The sequence below is a fragment of the Furipterus horrens genome, unplaced genomic scaffold, assembly GCF_987537825.1.
Source record: "Furipterus horrens unplaced genomic scaffold, mFurHor1.1.pri manual_scaffold_4, whole genome shotgun sequence".
NCBI classification, from domain to species: Eukaryota; Metazoa; Chordata; class Mammalia; order Chiroptera; family Furipteridae; genus Furipterus; species Furipterus horrens.
In genome coordinates, this window is record NW_028327174.1 from 46,942,232 (window position 1) to 46,964,056 (window position 21,825).

Consider the following 21,825-nt stretch of genomic DNA (forward strand, 5'->3'; position numbering starts at 1 on the left):
CAGAGCACCATTCTTGGGCACCATTTTGTTGTATGTTCTCACTCACCCAAAAGAATATTTCATATTTATAAAAACATTATACCCTGGCCAAGTAGCTCAGTTGTTTGGAGCATTGTCCTTATATGCCAAGGTTGTAGGTTTGGTTCCCAGTCAGGGCACATACAGGAGTCAACCAATCAGTGTGTAAATGGGTGGAACAGTAGATTGGTGCCTCTCTCTCTCTCTTTCTCTCTCTCTCTCTCTCCCCATTCCCCTCCTCTCAAATCAATGAACAAAAACATTTAAAAAAAATATTTAAAGACACAAAAATATTCCTATGGAGCATTCACTTGGGGTGAACTGCTAATTCCATGAAGTCTTTTGTGATTTCCTCCATGAAAATCTAACGGGGAAAAATGTGCAACTGCTGAAAATAATGAATGAAAACTAACACATAAATAAGTGGTTCTTTATAAATACCCATTTGTGCAGACTGTTTACTGGCTGAAACAGCTCCATCTCAGAAGTTTTATGTACTGTTTAAAAGTTAGGTCAAGGGATAGTATAACCCAGGGTTTGACATACTTTTTTTGTAAGGGGTCAGATAGTAAATATTTTCAGATTTATAAGCCATACAATCCTAGTAAATGAAACAAAGAGTGCTAAGAAGGCTTAGATAATTCTGTAAGATGGCTATAGTCATAAAAACATCCTCCTTCTGTCAATTAATCTAGCAATGTTGTAGAAAAGGAGATTTTACATCACTTTCACTCACAAAGTTGTTTGTGAATTAAATGCTAGTGAAATTGAAGACATTATGGCAAGTCAAAGCACAATGGAGAACCAAGCCAGGATGTGGTTTGTCCACCTTCCTCAACCACTGCTCTAGTTATTGTAGGGAATTATTTCTAATCTCTTTGTAAGTGTGAGACCTTTGTGTCATTTTTTTTTCCTGACACCCCACCTTGCTTTGCAAAATATTATCTATTTTACAAATGGAAATAAAATCAAAATAGCTTGATTTAGATTGTGTTATAGAAATCCATGCTGCCTTACCCTCCAGTCTATCCGCCCAGCAATGACTCAGATTCTATAATACTGAACAGGACATGTGAACATTTGGAGGTTTTTGGTATTTCCTGTCTTGCATGGTAATTGCTATTGACAAAGCTGTAGCCTCCACTCAATTCTGTAAAACAAAAACAAAAACAAAAGAGCCACGTAAGAAAGTCTCTTTATGAAAAAAAGCATCCTGCCCACCACTAACCTAGCTGTCCTGATACGGGTCCAATCTAATCCAGCAAGGTAGGTAGTTCTAATCCTCATTTTTCCATGATCTTTTGGCAAGAAAGTAAAGCAGCCGTGCACCAGAGCATTGGAGACTGTTCTCAGAACAGGCACTTCATTTACTTAATTCCAAATTCTTCAAGTGGAGTTTGTTTGCCAGCCTTCCCTAACAAAGCAAAAACAAAACAAGAACTAAACAAAACATCTAATGCTGAAAATTTAGTATGCAAAAAGTTATCTGGATTCCTTTATTGCTTTCAAGCAGTGTTACAGCTATTCTGGTCTAAATTCTCCCTTAAAAAAAATTCTAATCTCAAGTTTCTGCCTTCCCAATATTAAAACCCTCTTTCCTCAGGGCCCAGGTTATCACAGATTAAAGGGATGAATACCCATATCAAAGACCACTTTCTCATTTCATTTACTCATTTTTCTGTGCATAAGAAAGAAGGGTCTTGGGGAATGATAATGAATCAAAATGGAAACTGGAAAATTAGCTATAATCTGAGTTATCTCCTTACTGCCCTTGCTACCAGCTAGTAAGGGAATAATAAATAGAGAACACAAGAACTGGTTTGTTCTCCTCAGGAAGTGCAGCAAGTTCCAAGAGCCTCTTAAAATTTTTTTTTATTTTTTAAGTGTATTTTATTAATTATGCTATTAAAGTTGTCCCAATTTCCCCCTTGCCCCCCTCCACCCAGTACCCTGCTTCCCTCCAGCAATTCCCCAACTTAGTTCATGTCCATAGGTCATGCATATAAGTTCTTTAGCTTCTCCATTTCCTATACTGTTCTTAACATCTCCCTATCTATTCTGTACCTACCAATTCATACTTTTTAATCCCTGCACCTCCCGAATCTCTCCCCCTCCCCATTTCTCAACCTTCTTTCTACCTGCTGATAACCCTCCAAATGATCCCCATACCTATGATTCTGTTCCTATTCTGGTTGTTTGCTTTGTTGGATTTTGTTTTTATTTTTTACATTCAGTTGTTGATAGTTGTGAATTTGCTGCCTTTTAAGCTCATAGTTTTGATTTTCTTCTTTTTCTTAAATAAGTCCCTATAACATTTCCTGTGATAATGGTTTGATGATAATGAACTCCTTTAGCTTTACCTTGTCTGGGAAGCACTTTATCTTCCCCGTCATTCTAAATGATAGCTTTGCTGGATAGAGTAATCTAAGTTGTAGGTCCTTGCCTTTCATCACTTTGAATACTTCTTGCCAGCCCCTTCTTGCCTGCAAAGATTCTTTTGAAAAATTAACTGATAGTCTTATGGGAACTCCTATGTAGTTAACTCTCTGCTTTTCTCTTGCTGCTTTTAAGATTCTTTCTTTATTTTTAACCTTTGACATTTTAATTATGATGTGTCTGCTGTGTTTCTCTTTGGGTCCAATTTGTTTGGGACTTCATGCTTTCTGGACTTGTATGTCTATCTCCCTCACCAAATTTAGGAAGTTTTCTTTCATTATGTTTACAACTAACTTTTCAATTTCTTGTTCTTCCTCTTCTCCTTCTGGCACCCCTATATTTCAGATGTTGGCATGTTTTGAGATGTCCCAGAGTCTTCTTATACTATCCCAGTTTTTTTGAATTTTTGTTTATTCTTTTTGTTCTGGTTGAATCTTTATCTCTTCCTTATGTTCCAAATTGTTGATTTGAATCCTGGCTTCCTTTCATTCTCTGTTGGTTTCCTGTGGATTAGTCTTTGTTCCATTTAATGTAATCTTCATTTCTTCCTTTACTTTTTTGCCATTCTCAAGGAGTTTTCTGAGCATCCTGATCTTCAGTGTTTTGAACTTTACATATGATAGGTTGGCTATCTCCATTTTGCTTAGTTCTTTTTCTGGAGTTTTTCTTTATTCTTTGATTTGGGCCATATTTCTTTGCTTTCTCAATTTGGAAGCCTCTCTGTGTTTGTCTCTGTATATTAGGTGGAGCTACCTTTACTCCCTGTCTTAGCATGGCCTATGTAGAAAGGCACCTGTAAGTTGTGAGAGGTGGAATCTTAGGTAATTGTTAGGGCTGGGCATCCCACTTCACTGCTTTGTGGCTGTGTGGTGAGGGCTTGGAGAGGGGACAATGCCTCTGCCAGGTTTTTAGGGTTTGCCTGCTGCTCGCTCTGTTTCTAATCACTTCACCCCCTCCTGCGTGTGACAAGCACCCTTCCAGATGCTGCCCTGGTGGTGAATCCCAGAGTGGGTTTGCATACATCCTAAGACTGTGCTGACCCTTTAAGCAGTTTCTTGGACCACCCCAACTTCCACTGGTTTTTATAGCCAGAGGTAATGGGGGCTTATCTTCCCAGTACTGGAACCCCAGGCTATGTGGTCTGGCCTGGGTCTGGGATCACTCATTCCCAGGGGATCCTTCCTATCCATTCTGCTGCTGCCACCTTTCTGTGCCACACTTCCTCTCTGCCCATCTTCATGACTCCTCTCCTTCTATCTGTCTGGATGAATGTGTCTTCTTTAAATCCTTGGTTGTAGGACTTCCATACAGCTCAATTTTCTGACAGTTCTGGGTGTTAGTTTTGAGATCTGGTTATAATTCTTTCTATGGTTGCATGAGGAGGTGAAGCATGTCTACCTATGCCTCCATCTTGTCCACACCCATGGACCCTTTTTTTTATAATTCTGAACTGACAAGTCATATTTATGTAGTGAACTGAGCAATCACCTATTGAATTCTGCCCTTGCTGCTTGTGTATTTGCTCTTAAGCCCTATGCTCTTACCCAGACAGAGGATACAAAGTGGTTAGAAGCACATACCCAGGAGTCAGATTGCCGAGGTTTAAACCATAACCTAATGGAAATATCTGGTGGTCACCAATAATGGTGGTACAGACAGCCATCCTATTTTGATGCCACATGAAAAACACAGCATCTTCTATGATGGAATTTTTATCCAAAAATGTTTAACTTGAATCTAATTAAGGCTCTGACTTAACGTCCAGGTTATAGGAAGTACTAGACATTGAACAACAGCAGCTTATGCAAAAAAATATCATCCATGCTTCTGTTCTTCTATAAAAGTAAAAGTCATTGGGGGGAAAAAGTTGAGGACCATAATCAATCTCTGTGTATGATATGTGATTGTGTCTTGTATGAAAAGCCCTGGCCATTAAAGACTCTGAGACTCCAATACGAACTGGATATTGGTTGGTATGAGTGAAATATTATTAAATATTTTCAATGTAAATATATTATTTACATAGGGATGACATGCCAGGAGGTCTGCAACATTAATATTGTTCAATTAAATATATACAAAGAAAAAACAGGTAAATCAAATAGAGCAAAATATTCACAATTGTTGAAGCTTGATGGTGGATGTATAGGTCTCTGTTATATTATTCTTTCAATTTTTCTACATGTCTGAAAGCTTTAAAATAATCATATTTTTTGTGGGGGAAATTGCTTCCACAGCTCCTACCAATACATTTACCAATAGACCTGAATCTGTGCTATATTTTCCCTATAGTTTTCATGATGGAAGATTTATCCTGTTTTTTAATAGCCAATATGTTCATGGTGTATTAGAACTCATCTCCTTCCCATTATTACCCAAGGACGTCCTGACAACAATGTGCTCTTCTCTTTCCCACATTATACATTTCCCTCTTTTGGACCCATATACCCATATCTCCTATTGCACTAACCTTTATCCACTAACCTTAATAGAAAACCTCAATCCAAAAAATAGTTATTGAGTACTTACTGGGTGCTGGAGATATGATAGTGAAAAAAAGTCAGAAGCACTGCTCTCATGGAGCTCATCTTTTAGTTGGTGAAGACAGATAATAAACAGAGTAAGTAAACAAATGATGTAGTACGTAAGCAAGGTGAGGTGATAGGAGAAGGTAAAGCAAAGTAAGAGGGATGGCGAGTACATGAAGAGAGGTGTCCAGCATTGTTGACAACCTATATGGGGCGTTGTACAGACAGAGCCCTTGCACCAGAGCACATGGCCTGGGAAGCAGAGCCCAAGCTAGAGTTCATGTCTCATTTTATTCCCCTTGATCAGGCACCTGTGTAGAGTAAACATCTTCTACAACAATATGGGGTGGACTCTGGTGATTTTACAACTTAAATGGCGGGGGGGGGGGGACGTTGTACATACCTTAGATTTTCCTATAGTTAAATGAGGATCCGTTGATGATTTGAGCAGAGGGTAGTATACTCTGACTTATAGTTTAAAAAAATCACTTTAGTCACTGTGTTGAGAATGAACTATAGGGGGAACAGAGGTGGAAGCAGGAAAACCAGAGAGAAAACTAATCCAAATGAAAGAGGATTATGTTACAGATGGTATGTTTGTATGAAGCTGATGTATAGTGGTCCAATTCTAGACATAAGAATTTTGTTGTTGTTGTTGTTTATTTTTATTTTATAACCATAAACTTAACTATGCAATCCAGCTAGACTTGGAAGGGGTAAGGAAAATATGGAACCCAGTGAACTGTGGCAAGAGCACAAAGATTATAGAGCATTCCAAGCAGATAGGGGTGAAGGGTTGTTCTCCTGAGCTGCAGAAGGAATGTCTGGTGGTTAAGAGAAAACACAAGTCAAATTTTTAGAGTTGTCCATGGTCAGCAATGGTGATTTTCTTGCTAGTCTTGCCATTCCTGGACCCATAGCGCTCCATGGCTATCACAACACCCATGCCGTCTTTCACCTGGCTGAGGACCATGTGCTTGTCACCCAGCCATTCCATCTTGGAAGTGCTGATGAAAAACTGGGAACCGTTTATGTTGGGTCCAGCATTTGCCATGGACAAGATGCCAGGACCTGCGTGCTTCAGGATGAAATTCTCATCATCAAGTTTCTCCCCATAGGTGGACTTTGCCACCTGTGCCATCATGGCGTGTGAAGTCACCACCCTGGCACATAAATCCCGGAATAACTCTGTGAAAGCAGGAAACTTTATAACCAAATCCTTTCTCCCCAGTGCTCAGAGCATGAAAGTTTTCTGCTGTCTTTGGAACTTTGTCTTCAAACAGCTCAATGGAAATGAAGGAGATGCAGCCCAAGGGCTCACCAGTGGCAGTGAAGTCAAAGAACAGGGTGGGGTTGACCTTGGCTGGGTGTGGGAATATCCGGGGCAGCAGCGGCCTCTGCAAGGCCTAGACATAGTTTTTAATAGACTTAAAAAGATCTGCTGATGAAGTGGCACAGACTCTTGGAATTTTCTGAGTGATGGGAACATCTTTTTGTTTTTCACAAGGAGTGCCTTTAGAGCTTATGCTAATGAGGTGGCTTGGGTGGTGCTCCTAGTTAGGATTGGATGAAGCTGGTCACCAGAAAGACCAAGTGATTAGAGGCTAGGAATTTCCAGCCCACTGACCTCTGAGAAGGGGATGGGGAGTGCTGCCGATTAAGGCTATAAAAACTCTTGAACAACAAGATCTGATGAGCTTCTGGGTTGGTGAACATACCCACATGCTGGGAGGGTGGTGCACCCCAGTTCCATGGGGACAGAAGCTTCTGCACTCAGGATCCTTCCAAATCTCCCACTATGTACCTCTTCATCTTAATATTCATCTGTATCCTTTATAAAATCCTTTATAATAAATTGATCAATGTAAGTAAATGTTTCTTTGAATTCTGTGAGTTGCTCTAGCAAATTAATCAAACCTGAGCCGAGGGTCATGGAAATCTCCACTCTATAGCTAGTTGGTCAGCAGCACACATGACAACCTAGATTTGTGACTGGTGTCTATAGTGGTGGAACAGATGTGGTTTTGTTAGACTGAGTCTTTAACTTGTGGGACCTGATGCTACCTGCAGGTATATAGTGTCAGCAGTGAGTTAGTTGTAGGACATCTAGTCAGTGTCCACTAGGAACTGGAGAAATGCTGGGTCATGTTGGAAAAAACACATTAGAGAACCCATTCCAGACTTTTGTCCCCTGCCCCTCCTCTGAAATTGGTGAAGTTACCTATGACCTTCCATTGCTAAGTCCAATGGCCAATGCTCTTCATACATGAAGAAAACTACTCAAGCTACAGAAAAATTTGAAGTCTTTACAAAGTCATCATTTAAAAATAAGTTAAATTATGACACCCGTTTATTCAAAACTTTCCAAAGGCTTTCTATATTATTCAGAGTAAAAGCCCAAGTCCTCCTGATAGCGCTCCCAGTCCCCACCAACCATGACCTCCTACCACCCTTCTCCATCTTGGAGTACAGCAGCCATGACCTCTCCGCTTTGCTTGAAGACGCTATGCATGCTTGTCCTCAAGGCTTTTGCACTGTATTTCCTTCTTCTTAAAACTGTTCCTTGGGAACTTGTCTTATTCCCTTACTTTCTTCAGATCTCTGCTAAAAATCGCCTTATCAGACAGGCTTTCCCTAACCATTTGGTATATAGTCCCACCACCCCAACCACTGTTCTCTATTGTTCTTACCCTGCTTCATTTTTCTCACTAGCACCTCCCATCATTTCTTGTCATGTACTCATTTATTTGTCTCTATTCACTAGAATGGAAAGTCATAAGGGTGGAGATATTTTCTATCTTTGTTTTTTGTTTTTACTACTGAATCCCCAACACCCAGAAAAGTGGCCAGCATCTGAATTCTTTTCAGTACCTAAAAATAAAAAATGATGGTAGTGTTCAAGAGCAAAATTCAACCGAGTAAATTTGAAGATATAATTGGATTTATTAGACAATTCATTAACCAGAGAATATCCCATTTAGCAACTTAGAAAAGTGCTCTGAAGAGTTGTACAGAATAAAGATTTTTACATGCAGAAAGAAGGAAGGGTACGAAGTTAAAAGAAGGGGTAATAGATAACAAATATAGGATTTGTTTGAGATATCCAGGAGATAGATGTAACCAGATTTAACAACCAATTCAATATAAAAGATAAAAGAGAGCTAGAGTGAAATGATTCTCAAGTTATTGGTTTCTATAACTAGTTCATGCCATTCCTGGATTAGGGAAACTGGTTTGGGGACGATTATAAGCATAAATTTAGTTTTGGACCTGCAGCATTTGAAATGTCTAACAAATATCCAAGTGGAGATGTCTAACATGCAGGCAGATATGGCATTTGTTAATACAGAAGACAGATCTGGACTAGAAATAAAGATCTTAGAATCAGGGCCAGTTATATAATTTGCAGGGCCCAGTGCAAAATGAAAATGAAGGGTCCCTTGTTCAAAGACCACATGCTGTCCACCAGCTGCCAGGTCTCCCACTCACTGTTTTGTAGGATTCAGAGACCATGCTTTGGCTGAGGGTGGGGAAGTTGAGCCAGGTATCTCCTCTTCCCGTGCACTTTATGCTCCAAACTACATTGGAGAGCAAAGTCCAAGAAATTGCAATTTCTGTGCCAGGATGAACTGTAACAGGAAATAGGCAAGAGACCCATCTCCACTGAGTCACCCACTGGGTCCACTGTGGCACTGTAAGTCTAGGGCAGAGATAACTGCCACTATGCCCTTCCCTGAGATGCCATGGGTGCATACACATGATACTGACCTTCCCTGTGCACTTGTCCAGGTCCCCCCAGGTCCTGGTCATCCTGGTCCTGAGTGGGGCAGAGGGGAAGGTGGGCAGAGCTGAGATTCTAGGGAATGGGGAAGCTGGCACTGAGAACCTACCCCAAGGATGCAGGACTGTATGTGAACTCAAAGAGAAGCTCCACTGCCTCTTTGAACTTCACTTACAAAAGTTCAAAGGTAACTTTATTAAGAATTTCAAGGCAGCAACCACAGAGCATTAAAGACCTCAAGCAGCCTGTGTGAATTAACTGTTTGAATGCCTGTGAATCTGACCCTGCCTGGAACAGATGGTATAGTTATAAGGGAGATGAGAAGAAAAGAGGCCCAAGGACGGTAGTCTGAGAAGCACCAAGGTTTAAGGGATAGGCAGAGAAAGAACATCCTGTGGCCAGACAAAGGTTGTAACTAATCAGAAGAGCAACGAAGGAGAAAATGCTTGGCCTGTGTCCTCTGACTTGGCCACGTGTTAAGCACATTTTGTTTCACAAACTATTCATGATACAGATGACAATTTTTCAGGGTCATAGGTGTGCTCTTACAAAAGCCTATAACCTTGATTATTTTTGAAGCATTTTATTACTCAGTTGGAAAAAAATGCACAAGAGAAGCTGCAACAAATAAAATGGGTTAAATGAAATAATGGCATTTACTAATAATAGACTCACAGCTAACCTAAGTAAATAATTCATTTCCCTGCCAGCCACAGTCACCTTTCTACAAGGCAAGCAGTATCTTTCTGCATCATTTATCAAGCAAGAAAAATGTAAGCTCTAAGATCTGTGAAGAATTTTAGATGACACATTGAAAACTGGCAAAGCGAAAGAGTTTACTAACCACTAATTAACTTTGAGCAAAGTCTTAGGCCATAAAAATCAGACTATTTGGTGAGAGAACTGTGGCAGGGAGTTGATGAGACTTTGAGAATTAAGAATTGGTGGTGGTGGTGGAGGGGGTTGTTAACGGTTTCAGAAAGGTCTCTAGAGGTGGTTTATAATGTAACTAAGAATACAGATTCTGGAACAAGCTGCTTCAGTTTGAATCCCAGCCCTGCCACTCACTTACTCCCTGTGTGATTCTGGATGTTACTCAATTGCCCTGTGCATGAGTAGAAGAGTGGCAACGGCTCCTAGGGTTGTTATGAGAATTAAACAACTAAATGTAAAACATTTAAAACTGTGCCTAGCACATAAAAAGAACTGTATACTTATTACATGAAAATTGTGAAAACAAATCACGTAACCAAAATAGCAGTGCAATTTCTGTTACAGTAAGTCTCACAAGCACTGGGGGGAGAGTTCACTGAAAGAAGTTTTTTTCTCCTCCTCATTTTTAAATTCTGTATTCTTTCATCTTTTCTCCCCCCACCTATCTTCAGAGTACTGTGTTTTCTCTTTATAGTAAAAGCAGTTTTCTTTTTTCAGAAAGGTTCCTTAAGAAGTCAGTATAGTGTTTCCTATATATTTTCTTAAAAATAATTTCCTCATGTCTTAAAATGCACATCCATGGCTCTTTCCCACTTAAGATTAATCTCAACGTTTTATTTCTTTCACATAAAAATATCAAAACTATGTGTATGGGAAAATAAAATGTAGCTTTAGTGCTATCGTAATTATAGTTCTGGTATTTCAGTAGAAAAAAATATAAAAAGTTTCAACGAGAAGTGTTAGAGACACAATGAATATAACAGGAATTTCAAATATACCTCTAGCCCCTTTGAGAAGTAAACACTGACCCATCTAAATTAACCCGCCTTTTTGAAAAAAGTTCTGCAGATGCATGATCCTAGGAACCTGCAGTTCGAACTATCCCATGTGTGTTCAAAACAGAAATCGCTTTGGATTTGTCCTATTGTTCCCTTTGGTCTCCAGGAACGCATTCTTTTCCTCTGAGCCTCAATTTTATTTCAGTACTTTCTTTTTTTCCTCGGTGATTATAGTTTTTCACACTGCTTTAGAATTTACACGATGGAGGTCTTCGGTTTCTTTTGCCTTTCTGAGGCGTAGGACGGAGCTTTTACAAGGTCCGAATGGGCTGCACACTCAGCGATCATCTCCGACCACTCCCTGTGTGTGCTCAGCGGGCGGAGATAGGTGGCGCTTCTTTCCCTTTAACCACGCTTGATGCGGAAATCCTCCCGCCTTTGTGAACATGTTTCTTAGATCTCGCTCCCCCCCCCTCTGTTTTTTATTATCTACGAGTTTTGCCTCTTTTCTCTGTAATCTCCCTTCCCCTTTTCCCTACAGAATACTCGTTCGCCCCTTAGAGTCAGAGAAATTGACACTTTAAGACCCTCCATTATTAGCTCCACGTCGCCTTAAGCATGGTTCTAATGGGCTCGTCTTCAGAGTTCTTAACGTGAGCCATAGCAGTGTTTTCTTCTCTCTAGAAACAGATTTCAAAGCAAGCCCCATATTTGTATCTATAACGGACGCAGAACAGAAAGCTGCCTAGTCCGGGGACAGTATTTGGGGAGCCCTGTCCACTCCCACCCTCGTGTGCTCCGGCCTCGCCCTGCTGCGAGGTCACTCGCGTGCAGAACGCGAGCGCCAAGTGCTCCCTTTGGTCTCCCGACTTCCTTCTGAGCCCTCACAAACGGGGGAAGTTAATCATCCGCAGCCAGCCTCATCTCGCACTGGGCATGCTCAGTGGCGAGTGGTAGTCTCGGGCGCTGGGTTTGGGTCGGCGGCGCCGCCTCGCCTGGGCTTCCCATAGCGCGGGCTGAGCGCAGCGGCCCCCCGAGCCGGGAGCGAGACGCGCCCCGCAGTCCCCCCACCCGGCCTCCGGACCCACGAGAGCCGCGTCGTTCCGGAACCTGGGAGTCCCAACTTCGCGCCAAGTTCGAAGCTGCCTTCGGGGGAGCCATGCAAATGATGACCAGGGACGTTTTGTTAGATATGGAGCAGGAGGAGGATGACGATGAGGATGGAGACATCGGTGAGCAAGCGGTTCCCTGGGTTGGGCCGGCGCGGGTCCCTGCGTCCGCACCCAAAGCCCAAGCCCGTGCGGGAGGAAGTTGGGGACTGCGCGTGGGCGCTGCATCCACTGTGAGGCAGTTTTGCGGGGACCCTCGGCCGCTCCGAGGAGCGCGGACGGGCTTCGGGGGTGGGGAGAGGGAAGCCCGCGCCACCGTCCAGGGCCGCAATGCGGGCGCCTTGGGGCTGCCAATTCGGGTCGCCTCCCCGGTTGGGCTCGACCCGGAGAAGGCCGGGGAGGCGCGGAGCATGCAGGGGCCCCAAGAACTGTTTCTGGACGGGGAAGGGACGCAGCCCCTGAGCAATCACGGGAGATTCGGGGTTGCCGCCGTGCGCGGAAGTCTTGACTCAGAAACAACAACTCTTGGGTCATTTTTTCCGCATCGAACAAGGGCTGAGGATTCCAGAGAGCCGTGGTGGGCGGCCAACCTGTAGGCGGGGTTGGGGGAGCCGGCTCAGGCTGGGAGAGCAGGGGTGTGACCCACCATTGAAGCCTCTGGAGGTGAAAGTGAACGCGCGGCTCTGGGAGGCAGGATTGGGCCCGGGTGGGGCGGCCCCGGGAACTGATTTGTGGCCTGGCAGCCTTTATTCATCCGCAGAGCCCGCGAGGTGGGAAGCAGGGGAGGAAGTCCTTAGGTAGTGTGGACCGCAGGCATTTCCTAAGAGTCCAGAGGGCCCCAGGAGCTTAGGGACGGGACAAGCCCATTCCTAATTAGAGTTTAAAAGGCATGAAAGTTGTAAAAGGAACAGTGGGAGAGATGTTTAACAGTAAAACAGCAAATCAAAGGTGTAGGAGGAGGCAGGGAAGGGGTAAGCAATTAGAGCAGTAGTGAGAAAACCAGGTCTCTAAAGAGAACACTGTCAGGGAGTGATGACGTTGGGTCCCTTCAGAAGACTGGCAATTAAATTACCACGCTGGTCTGTTCAACAGACTTCGCCTCAGTTTCCTGGATGACAGATCACTTTAAAACATAACAGTTCCTGTTCATGTCCGAAAGCCCTATTCTTCTCTGATAACTTGAGAAAGTGACTTCATTTTAGGGGTTAGGTGTGGTTTTTCTTCCTTTCATAGTCTAGGCACTGCTTTTTATTTCAGTTATTTTTCCCCTTTCTACTGAGATAGATAACATGTCACTCTAAATGCATTTTTTAAAAGATTTTATTTATTTTTAGGGAGAGGAGAAGGGAGGGGGAGAGAGGAAGAGAAACATCCGTGTGTGAGAGAGAAAGAGAAACATCGATGAGTTGCCTCTCATGTCCCCAACTGCGGGCCTGGCCCACAACCCAGGCATGTGCTCTGACTGGGAATCTAACTGGTGACCTTTTGGTTCACAGGCCCGCATTCAGTCCACCGAGCCACACCAGCCAGGGCCATGTCACACTGTGTAAGTTTCAAGTGTGCAATGTGTTGATTTGATACTCTTATGTGTTGCAAAATGATTGCTACTGCAACCATAGCTAACACCTGGTAACATTGTTACCATTTCTTCTGTGATGAGAACATTTAAGATCTACTCTCTTAGCATCTTTAAAGTATATAACACAGTATTATTAACTATAATCATTGTCCTGTGCATTACATCCCTAAAACTTACTCATAACTAGAAGTTTGACCAACATCTCCCAAACACCCCCCAATTCTGTTTCTGTGAGTTCATCTCTTAGGTTTCACATATAAGTGCGATCATGCAGTATTTGTATTTCTGTGTCTGATTTATTTCACTTAGCATAATGCCCTCAAGTTCCATCCATGGTGTCACAAATGGCAGGATTTCCTTCTTCCTCATGGCTGAATACTATTATACTGTGTGTGTGTGTGTGTGTGTGTGTGTGGTCTCATATTATCATCTCTCTATTCATTCATCTGTAGCCAGACAATTAAACTTTTTTTATCTTGGCTTTTGTAATCACTACTCATTTAAATCCATAGAACTTGATAACTTCCTTGTTAACCAGGGACAGATTGAAAAGAGGGGATTTTACTCCATAATTCAGCTTTACTTGTCATTCAGTTGAGAACAATTTACTAGTATCCATCCTTATGTAGGGAGCAAGTAGTGTTTTTCTTTTGTATATGAAAGACAACTTCAGCTCACAGGTTGATTTGCCTAGCTTCTCACACAGCTAGTTAAGGTTTTCTGATTTGCAAGACCTGCACAGATTAATGAACTTTCCACTTGGTGACTCCAGCTGTCAGGTCATGTATAATGCTATTGACAGGCTTTAGTAGTAAATCGTGATTACATAAAAATATAAATCATAGGAGCAAACTTTAAAATGTTATGATGAAATTAGCAGTCCATTTCATTGGAAAATAGTCTTGTTGGTTATGGTGAGGTGTCAGTGTTTATATTGGGTATGGTAAATAAATAATGGTAAAAAACCCCAATGGAAATTAAAGCAAACAATACATTCTGGGCTTTGTCTCCCTGAGCTATCAATTGATCTCAGTTTAGAAAGAAAACTAACTTAGTTTAATCTGTGCTTACATAATGAGGCCTCATAAAATTTGTCTTAGTGTGTGGCAATAGGCTCTTTTTATTTATAATTACAGGCGTAATCTACACTAGTTATATCAAGTCAGAGTAGATATATTTAAGAGAAAGTGAAATATCTCCGTTCCTTCTTCATCCTACCCTCCATAGGCTACTTATATGAATACTTTGGGGTGTCTAGAGGTCAATTCAACATATTTTAGATCAGGCAACAAATATCGATATGTGCCAGCAATTTTTGGTTGTTACATAAATTTAATGTGGGTTGCAGTGATTTTATATCAAGAGAAAATGTTTACTATGGCAATGGAAGGTTTGTCATTGTAACATTAAAAATAATAATAATAAAGTCTTTTGAAAGGTTACCCGAAGTAGGCTGATGATATACAACCTTTTATGAAATTATTATAATTTCCAACTATGGGAGAGGAAACTCTGGTGAAATGAAGATTATATTTTTAACCTCTGCTTCTAGTTTTGTAATGCAAGGCTGTGTTAAAGCTGTTGACTGACCTATTTTTCCTAGTACTTGATGGTCACTACTAGTAGTTGTATAATAATTTAAAACCCACTCAAGTACTGAAGATTTCTATGAAATCTCTCTATAGATATGAACTTTATAATTCAGATCAGGGGAGTTATTTTGATATAAGTTTCTGGACAAAACATCTATTATCAGGGGGTAGGGGGAGAAGGGAGAGGGCCTAGTCAAGGAACTAGTATAAATGACCCATGGATGTGGATAACAGGGCAGGGATTGACTCTGGGAGTAGGGGGCAGGGCAGTAGAGAGCAAGGGGGGAAAATTGGTACAATTGTAATAGAACAACAATAAAAAAAGAAATTAAAAAACAAACAAACCATCATCTATTATCAGCTAATTTGCAAGAGACAAAAAGAAAAACTTTTAAACTAGATGTGGTCCCTGGTTACATCATAGAGATATTTTGCATACACATATGGAGGTGTGTCCTCTACTAGACTGGGATTTGGGGGCTTTTAACTAGTGAGTTTCTGTTTACTTTTGAAGAGCTGTTTAGTACTGTAAACAAAAAGATTGCCTCCTTGTTTGGCATGAACCAATCTGGAGAATCAAAGATGGTAAATCACACCATGTACGTCTTTTCATATTTGCTTACCTCACGGCCACCAGAAATTATGCCCGAAGGTTTGTGAATGAGGCAACCTGTTAGCATGAGAGCATTTTTGCAAAAGGTCACTTATTTTCTCCCTGAGCTTCAACAACCAACCACAGAGGTTCCTCCAGGCTGTAGTGACAGGAACTATTTAGCCTGAAGCCCCATGGCAGTGGTGCTGGTGAAGATCACGTGTGGAGGCAGGTGCTGTGTGCCAGGTGTGCGGAAGAGGGTCCTTGGCTGCCTTACCTGCAGGAGCACACTCCGCCACTCCAAAATTAATCAGCAAATTGCATTCAACATCTCTTCCTGTTGACAAAGTGATAGAGACATCTTTTCTAGTCAGATTGTGGCTGTTACATTTAGTATGTTTTATTTTGTTTCTTGCACTTCTATGTTCAGACTTTACTGAGAGAGGAAAAGAGTTCTCACAAAAGAAGGGGGTTATAGAAACAAGTCAGATAGTTCAGGCAAAACGTTTTTGGTTTAGATGGTTGGTTGTTTTGCATTTCCAGTCTGTTTAGGGAAGAGTTTACTGTCTGATCCCCAAAGCTAATGGTCTTGTCACTGGGGTCGGGGTGAGTGGGCAGAGGCCTACTACCTCTGAGACATAATGGTTCAGCTGTACCTCTCAGTTGTTTTTATTGGCTCCCTTTTCACTCTCTTCCTGCACAATTTTTATCACTTTACTGCCTCCTTTATGTTTAATCACTTGCAAATCTTGTCCTATCCCCTTTTGCTTTATCAATATTAATTGAGTGAACATGCTGTGCTAGGTGCAGGATTAGGTGCTGGGCTGGTTGTTGGGTGACTAAAAATGAGTAAGATGCACCTCTTGGCCATGGACAGGTAGGTTCCACAGAACCAGGCACTTGCAGTAAGTGCCATTATTGAGGTATGTACACAACCGTGGATGAATGGCAGGCAGTTTATCAGTAGGGATTGAGTGTGCCAGGTGTCAAAGGACCAGGCAGGTGCAGTGGCGTAGAGATCAGGAGACTCTGGAATCCACCAGTGTTAGAACAGCGTGGTCACTGGGCTGGGAAGGGAGGAAGGAGTTGCACCACGAACACTGTTACACATAGTTTAAGGATTTTGGATTTCACTGTGTATGTGATTTGGAACTCCTGAAAGATTTCCAGGAAAAGAATGATAGGATTGAATTAGCTGTTGGAAAGACCTCTCTGCCAACTTGTTGGAAAATAGGTTGAAGAGAAAAGATGGTAGAGGTGAGCCTTTCCAGGAGTCAGTGGTCGTGGGATTAGAGATGGGTGAGTCTGAGAGTTTATGAAAGAGCCGGCATCTATGAGGTCTCAAGAGACTTGATTGCTTCCAGGAAGCAGAGAGTTCTGAATTGAGTCTCGGACTTGAATTGAGGGATTAGGTGGCAGGTGGTCGCAAGAGGAGAACAGGTTTGCAGGAGGGGAGAATTTTCTATTCTTCCAACAAGTCTTACACATTTCTCCTCCGCTTTGGCTCAGACCATTCCCCTTCCTTGTGAAACCAGACTCACTCCCTCTTTTCCCAAGCCTATCCCAAACCCAGAAAGCTGATACTGACCTTCTTAGCCCAAAGTGCCCACCAATGAATTCTCACACCCCTTGTCTTTCTCTTCTACCCAATTAGCATTCACTTGTATTTTGTAATGTTGTTTCTAGTCTTTGCATTAATTATCGGGAAATGGGACTAGGTCATTTGGGTTTTCTAGAAAACGTGAAAAATAACCCAAATGTTGCTGACATTTCATTGCTATAATTAAAAAAAAAAAAAAAAAAAAATCTCTCTTCCTCACTCTCCTCTAAAATGTAAGTTCCCTGAAGGCAGATGTCTTGTGTGCTTCCTATTCTAAGCTGTGTCCCTAGTGCCTAGAATGGTGCTTGATGTTCAGTAGAAGCCAAGCAAATCATTATTGAAAGAATGAATAAGTTAATTACTCTTTTAAAATAATCTGATTAACATAACACTTAGTGGTTTTATGGTCCTAGCAGAATTCTCTTTTATAGTATTTGAGATCCCCTTAGTTATTTGTTATGAAATTGTTGATTGTACATACATACTCTGAGGCACTCCTAGCTGACCTCTGGTTCCTCACTATCTCAGAAGGAGGCAGATACATGAATAGATCATTGCAGTATTCTGTGATTTTTGCTGTAATCAAGATGTGTACCAGGGTCAGTCCTGGTACCAAGGAGAAAGCATATAACCTTGCTTTGGTGAATCCAAGATAGTTCTATAGAGGCAGTTCCTGAGCCAACCCTGGGAGGGGTGAGAAGATAAGTGAGGGAATGGGTCTAGGACAAGGAGTGTCCTGAGCGTTTCGAAATGTGCTGTGGTTTCTCAAAGATTTAGCCCTCATGCTGTCCTTGCCTTATTTTTTATGGCAACAGGATCATTCATATTCATATCTCTATTTCTACCTCCATTTCTGTCTCTATCTCTGTACCTGTCTATGTCTATATCTATATCTATTTTTCTATCAGGGTGACGACAGCTGAAAAATGAAAAACCAAGCAAACTGTCCTTAAAGTGTTTCTTTTTGAGCATAATCAGTGTGGCCCTTTTTCCTAAACTTTTTGTTATTTTCAGTTTCAAATCCACAGTCACAATTTATCTTCCAGATTCTACCTCATGGGTTAAATAATTACTTTTCAAGAGGTTCCCCAGTCTCCTCTTACAGTACTCATTATTCTTTGGCTCTGACACAAATTCAGCTTTAAAAGATTAAATAAGTTCCACACACCTCTTTCTTTTTTTTCAAATGGATGCAGTCAGTCACATATGTTGACTGCTGTACATTTTATTTTTTTTTAGAAATCAAGAAATTCGGACCAAAAGTTCCTGTGGAGATTTACATCAGAGAAACTAGTTAAATTCTGAAATTCTTGAGGGAAGATTATAATATATTGCTAAGCATCCCACAATCTAGCTTTAAAGGATCGTTTGAACTCTGAAAGTAGTATTTGTAGTAGGCTGAATTAAAATTATTGTATTTTGATAAAAGTTTTCACTCTAGCTAATAATACTTTAGATTTTCTTCTGCTGTCATACTTCTCAGTTGTGTTTTGTATTCTAGCCAATTAAATACATCTTAACAAAAAGTTAATAGTCTTGGAGGGTCAATAGGCTATCTTATTGACCTTTGTACCCCACAGCCTGCATATCATAATGCTTTTCACATAGTAGACACTCAACAAACATCTGTTAAGGGACTGTGTTTTTAAATATACTTAATTTTATTACAGTTAAAAAAATACAATATTCTAAGAAAAAAAATTTTACTATTCATACTGATTCCTATGTTTGTTGTGCTGCCATATGCAAGTCAGGAAATTACAGAAACCATTAAATATTTAGAAACATTTAACATCAGATGCCTTAAAATCTAACTAGTAGCCCCTCAAAAAGCTAAAGCTTACATTTTGAAGAAGTATTTTCTCTATAAAGAATTTTATCATTATTGTTATAAAAAGAAATCAATTAATGAATTAATTCTAAAATAATAATAATAATATAGGAAAGGGAGAAATTGGAGAGATGGCATGCATGACCCATGGGCATGGACTAGGGAAGGGAGGGATTGCTGGGGGAGGGGTGTGCTGGGCAGGGGGGAGCAAAGGGGAAAAAAATGGAACTATTGTGACAATATAATCAATAAAATATACCTTAAAAAATATATAGTTGAGACATCTAAATGAAAAAAAATAAAGAATTTTATCAGCTATACAACAATCTGTACAGGTTTTATACTGATGCTAATATTGAGTTGCACTTCAATTCACATTCTTAGCACAGCAATTGCCTGAGCACACGCATCATCCCAGGAAAGCCATTTGTTCTTCATCTTCATCCTCTTTCTCTTCCTCATCATCTTTGCATTCTTCCTCCTCTTCATCTTAAATTGTAATGGAGGCTTTGTATGCCATAAGATTTAAGCTGCTTGATCTGCTTTTGATACAATGTATTCAGGGTTGGGTCTGTGGAAAAATCACTACTTTTAGAAAAGAAAAACATCTTTCCCAGTTACCTTCAACTGAGGAAATGTACTTGTTGACTAATTGGTAAAATATGACAAGATAGACTGTGTAAATTTAATACAATCAAGTGATTGTCTTAAATCATTATCTTATTGTTATTACTGCTTTTCTTTTAGTTTTATCTTGCTTTTTAATACTGCCAGTAAAATTAATTAGCGTCCACTTTAAGAAGCAGCCAGTTTAAAGAATACTAGCTGAAGAAATCAACAATAAAGTGTTTTGGATGTGTACCAAAGAGGAATTCAAATACTGTTCAGCAAAAGCATCAAATGAAATGTTTGCATAGAAGACAATGTGAAGGGTTAATAGGCAACTTTCTCTGCCATGATATTTATTTCTGCCCTGGCTACATATCTGAATACTAATTAAAAAAACTTGCTGCAGTAAGTTATTCCGTAGCCAAAAATACAAATAAAAGAAAATATATTCTTTTGTGAAGACCAGATGTTGCTTTTATATTTAATGCTTTCAATCTAGGACATTGAAACGCTACTATTTCACACATTATTTTAAAATACAAATACTTGCAATTGAGGGAAAAAGGATATTGGTCTTTAAAATTCTCTTTTCTGTAATTTTTATTTTAACTTTGGCAGAACTTTAGCCGCAGGTCATAGTCATGTAAATACACGTTCTTTCACAAAGTATAATTATGCAAATTATAGGTTTGTTTATAAAGCTTGTTTTATATAAACTATGATTGTGTTTACATCATCGAATTTGTTATGATTTCTCCAGACATTATATCTAGATGTTTGAAAAACAGTCTTGGAACAGACAAAATGATGGCTGAAATTTTTTTTGTGACATCACACAGACACACTTTAAGCACGGTCCCCACTCCCCACCTCCAGCTTGGGCTAAGTTTTTAGAAAAAATTACTTCCCGCTAAATTCTAAACAAAAATAATGTACCCTTCCCACATATAAAACTCAACATTATTTTAAGTTTTGTTATTTATATTGTGTTTGGAAATGGTTTCATTCATTTGTTATTTAATTTCCTTCTTTTACTTATTAAACTCTGAATGCTGAATTTGTGTGAAACGTAAGGTACTCTTTTTCAAAAAAAGAATAACCGCCATTGTTTCTACGTGATACAAATAGTAAAGAAACAGTAGAAATTCACTGATCTTAGATGCTATGGAGGAAGAGTAAGAGAATTTAGACAGGGCTTCTTGGTTTCTTGGGGCAAAGTTAATCCCTAAGAGGTCAGGAAAAGAAGTTAAAAGGAAGAAAGCATGAGTGAAGGCTGTGTGGATGGAGAGTGGGGAGGAGGGCAGAGGAACATCTTGCAGTCTGAAGACCCGAGTTTGCATTGGCTTTGTCACCTAGAATCTATCACCTGGGGCAAGTTTCTAGGCTTTGCTGAGCCTGTTTCTTCAGACCTGTGGGATTGTTATGAGGAGGAAAGGTGGGATGTATGGTGCTGGGTGAGCTTTTTCACTCACATTCCCTGAGGGGCAGTTCCAATTTTATTATCCTAATGAATTCTTGTATTTGAAAGCAGTCAAGGGAGCCCTGGCTGGATAGCTCCCTTGGTTAGAGCCTCGTCCCTATACACCAAGGTTGTGGGTTTGACCCGCAGTCGGTCAGGGCACATACAAGAATCAACCAGTGAATGCATAAATAAATGGAACAACAGATCTGTTTTTTTCTCTCTCTCTCCCCCTAAAAAAAAAAAAAAAAAAAAAAAAAATCAATAAATAAAAATTGAAAGCAGTCATGGGACTTGTTATTCTTAACCTCAGAGAGCTCTAAGCCCTTTACCTGCAGTATGGCATTGCTCTGTGTCATGCTATGTGCAGGAGCTGTCAGGTGAAGGATGATCACAACAGCAGCTGTGCTGCAGACACATGTATTTAAAGATACAGGAGTTGAAGAATAGCATGTCATTTCTGCGAAGAGATAATTACTCTGCGTGCAGTTTTTCCTATACTCTCACAGATCTTCAGACTGACTGAGTTCTCCAAACTCCAGGAAACCTACGTCAGGGGGAATCTAAGGGAATCTTAACAAAATGCCTTAGGGATGACACTTAGTTGGCCCCCCAATAAATGGCTCACGAATGTAGGGATTGTAGTTCACATTCTCCCAATCACTGCCAGCCAGTGGTAACCAAAGTCTGTGTGCACGTGTGTGTGTGTGTGTGTGACCATAGCAGCGATGCACAAGAGGTGAGCAGAGGAGACTAGTAAGAAGTAAATAGCTTTTATTACAAATTGTACCTTTAAAATATGAGAGGAGAACAGAGGAGGGGAAGATTAATGATGAGATTCTCAGTGCTCAGGGTTGTACACGATTCCATAGTCACTGCTAAATTGTGGAAATGTGGAGGATCATTCGGAGAGATCACCATTCGCCCGAGAGAAGGCAGTCCCGAGGCCGTGAGGGGAGTGATGGCTGACCTGCTGCAG

The 21,825-nt window shown here is 40.7% G+C and overlaps 1 protein-coding gene across 1 annotated transcript in view; it reads left to right on the forward strand.

Moving 5' to 3' along the window:
- The first annotated feature begins 11,345 nt into the window (after nt 1–11,345).
- The window catches only part of ANO6 (anoctamin 6), a 187,129-nt gene continuing 176,649 nt past the window's right edge, over nt 11,346–21,825 (forward strand). Inside the window, exon 1 of the mRNA XM_090273038.1 lies at nt 11,346–11,707. Within this exon, the coding sequence (XP_090129164.1) occupies nt 11,635–11,707 (73 nt within the window). The 5' untranslated portion in view covers nt 11,346–11,634. The remainder of the gene's footprint in view (nt 11,708–21,825) is intronic.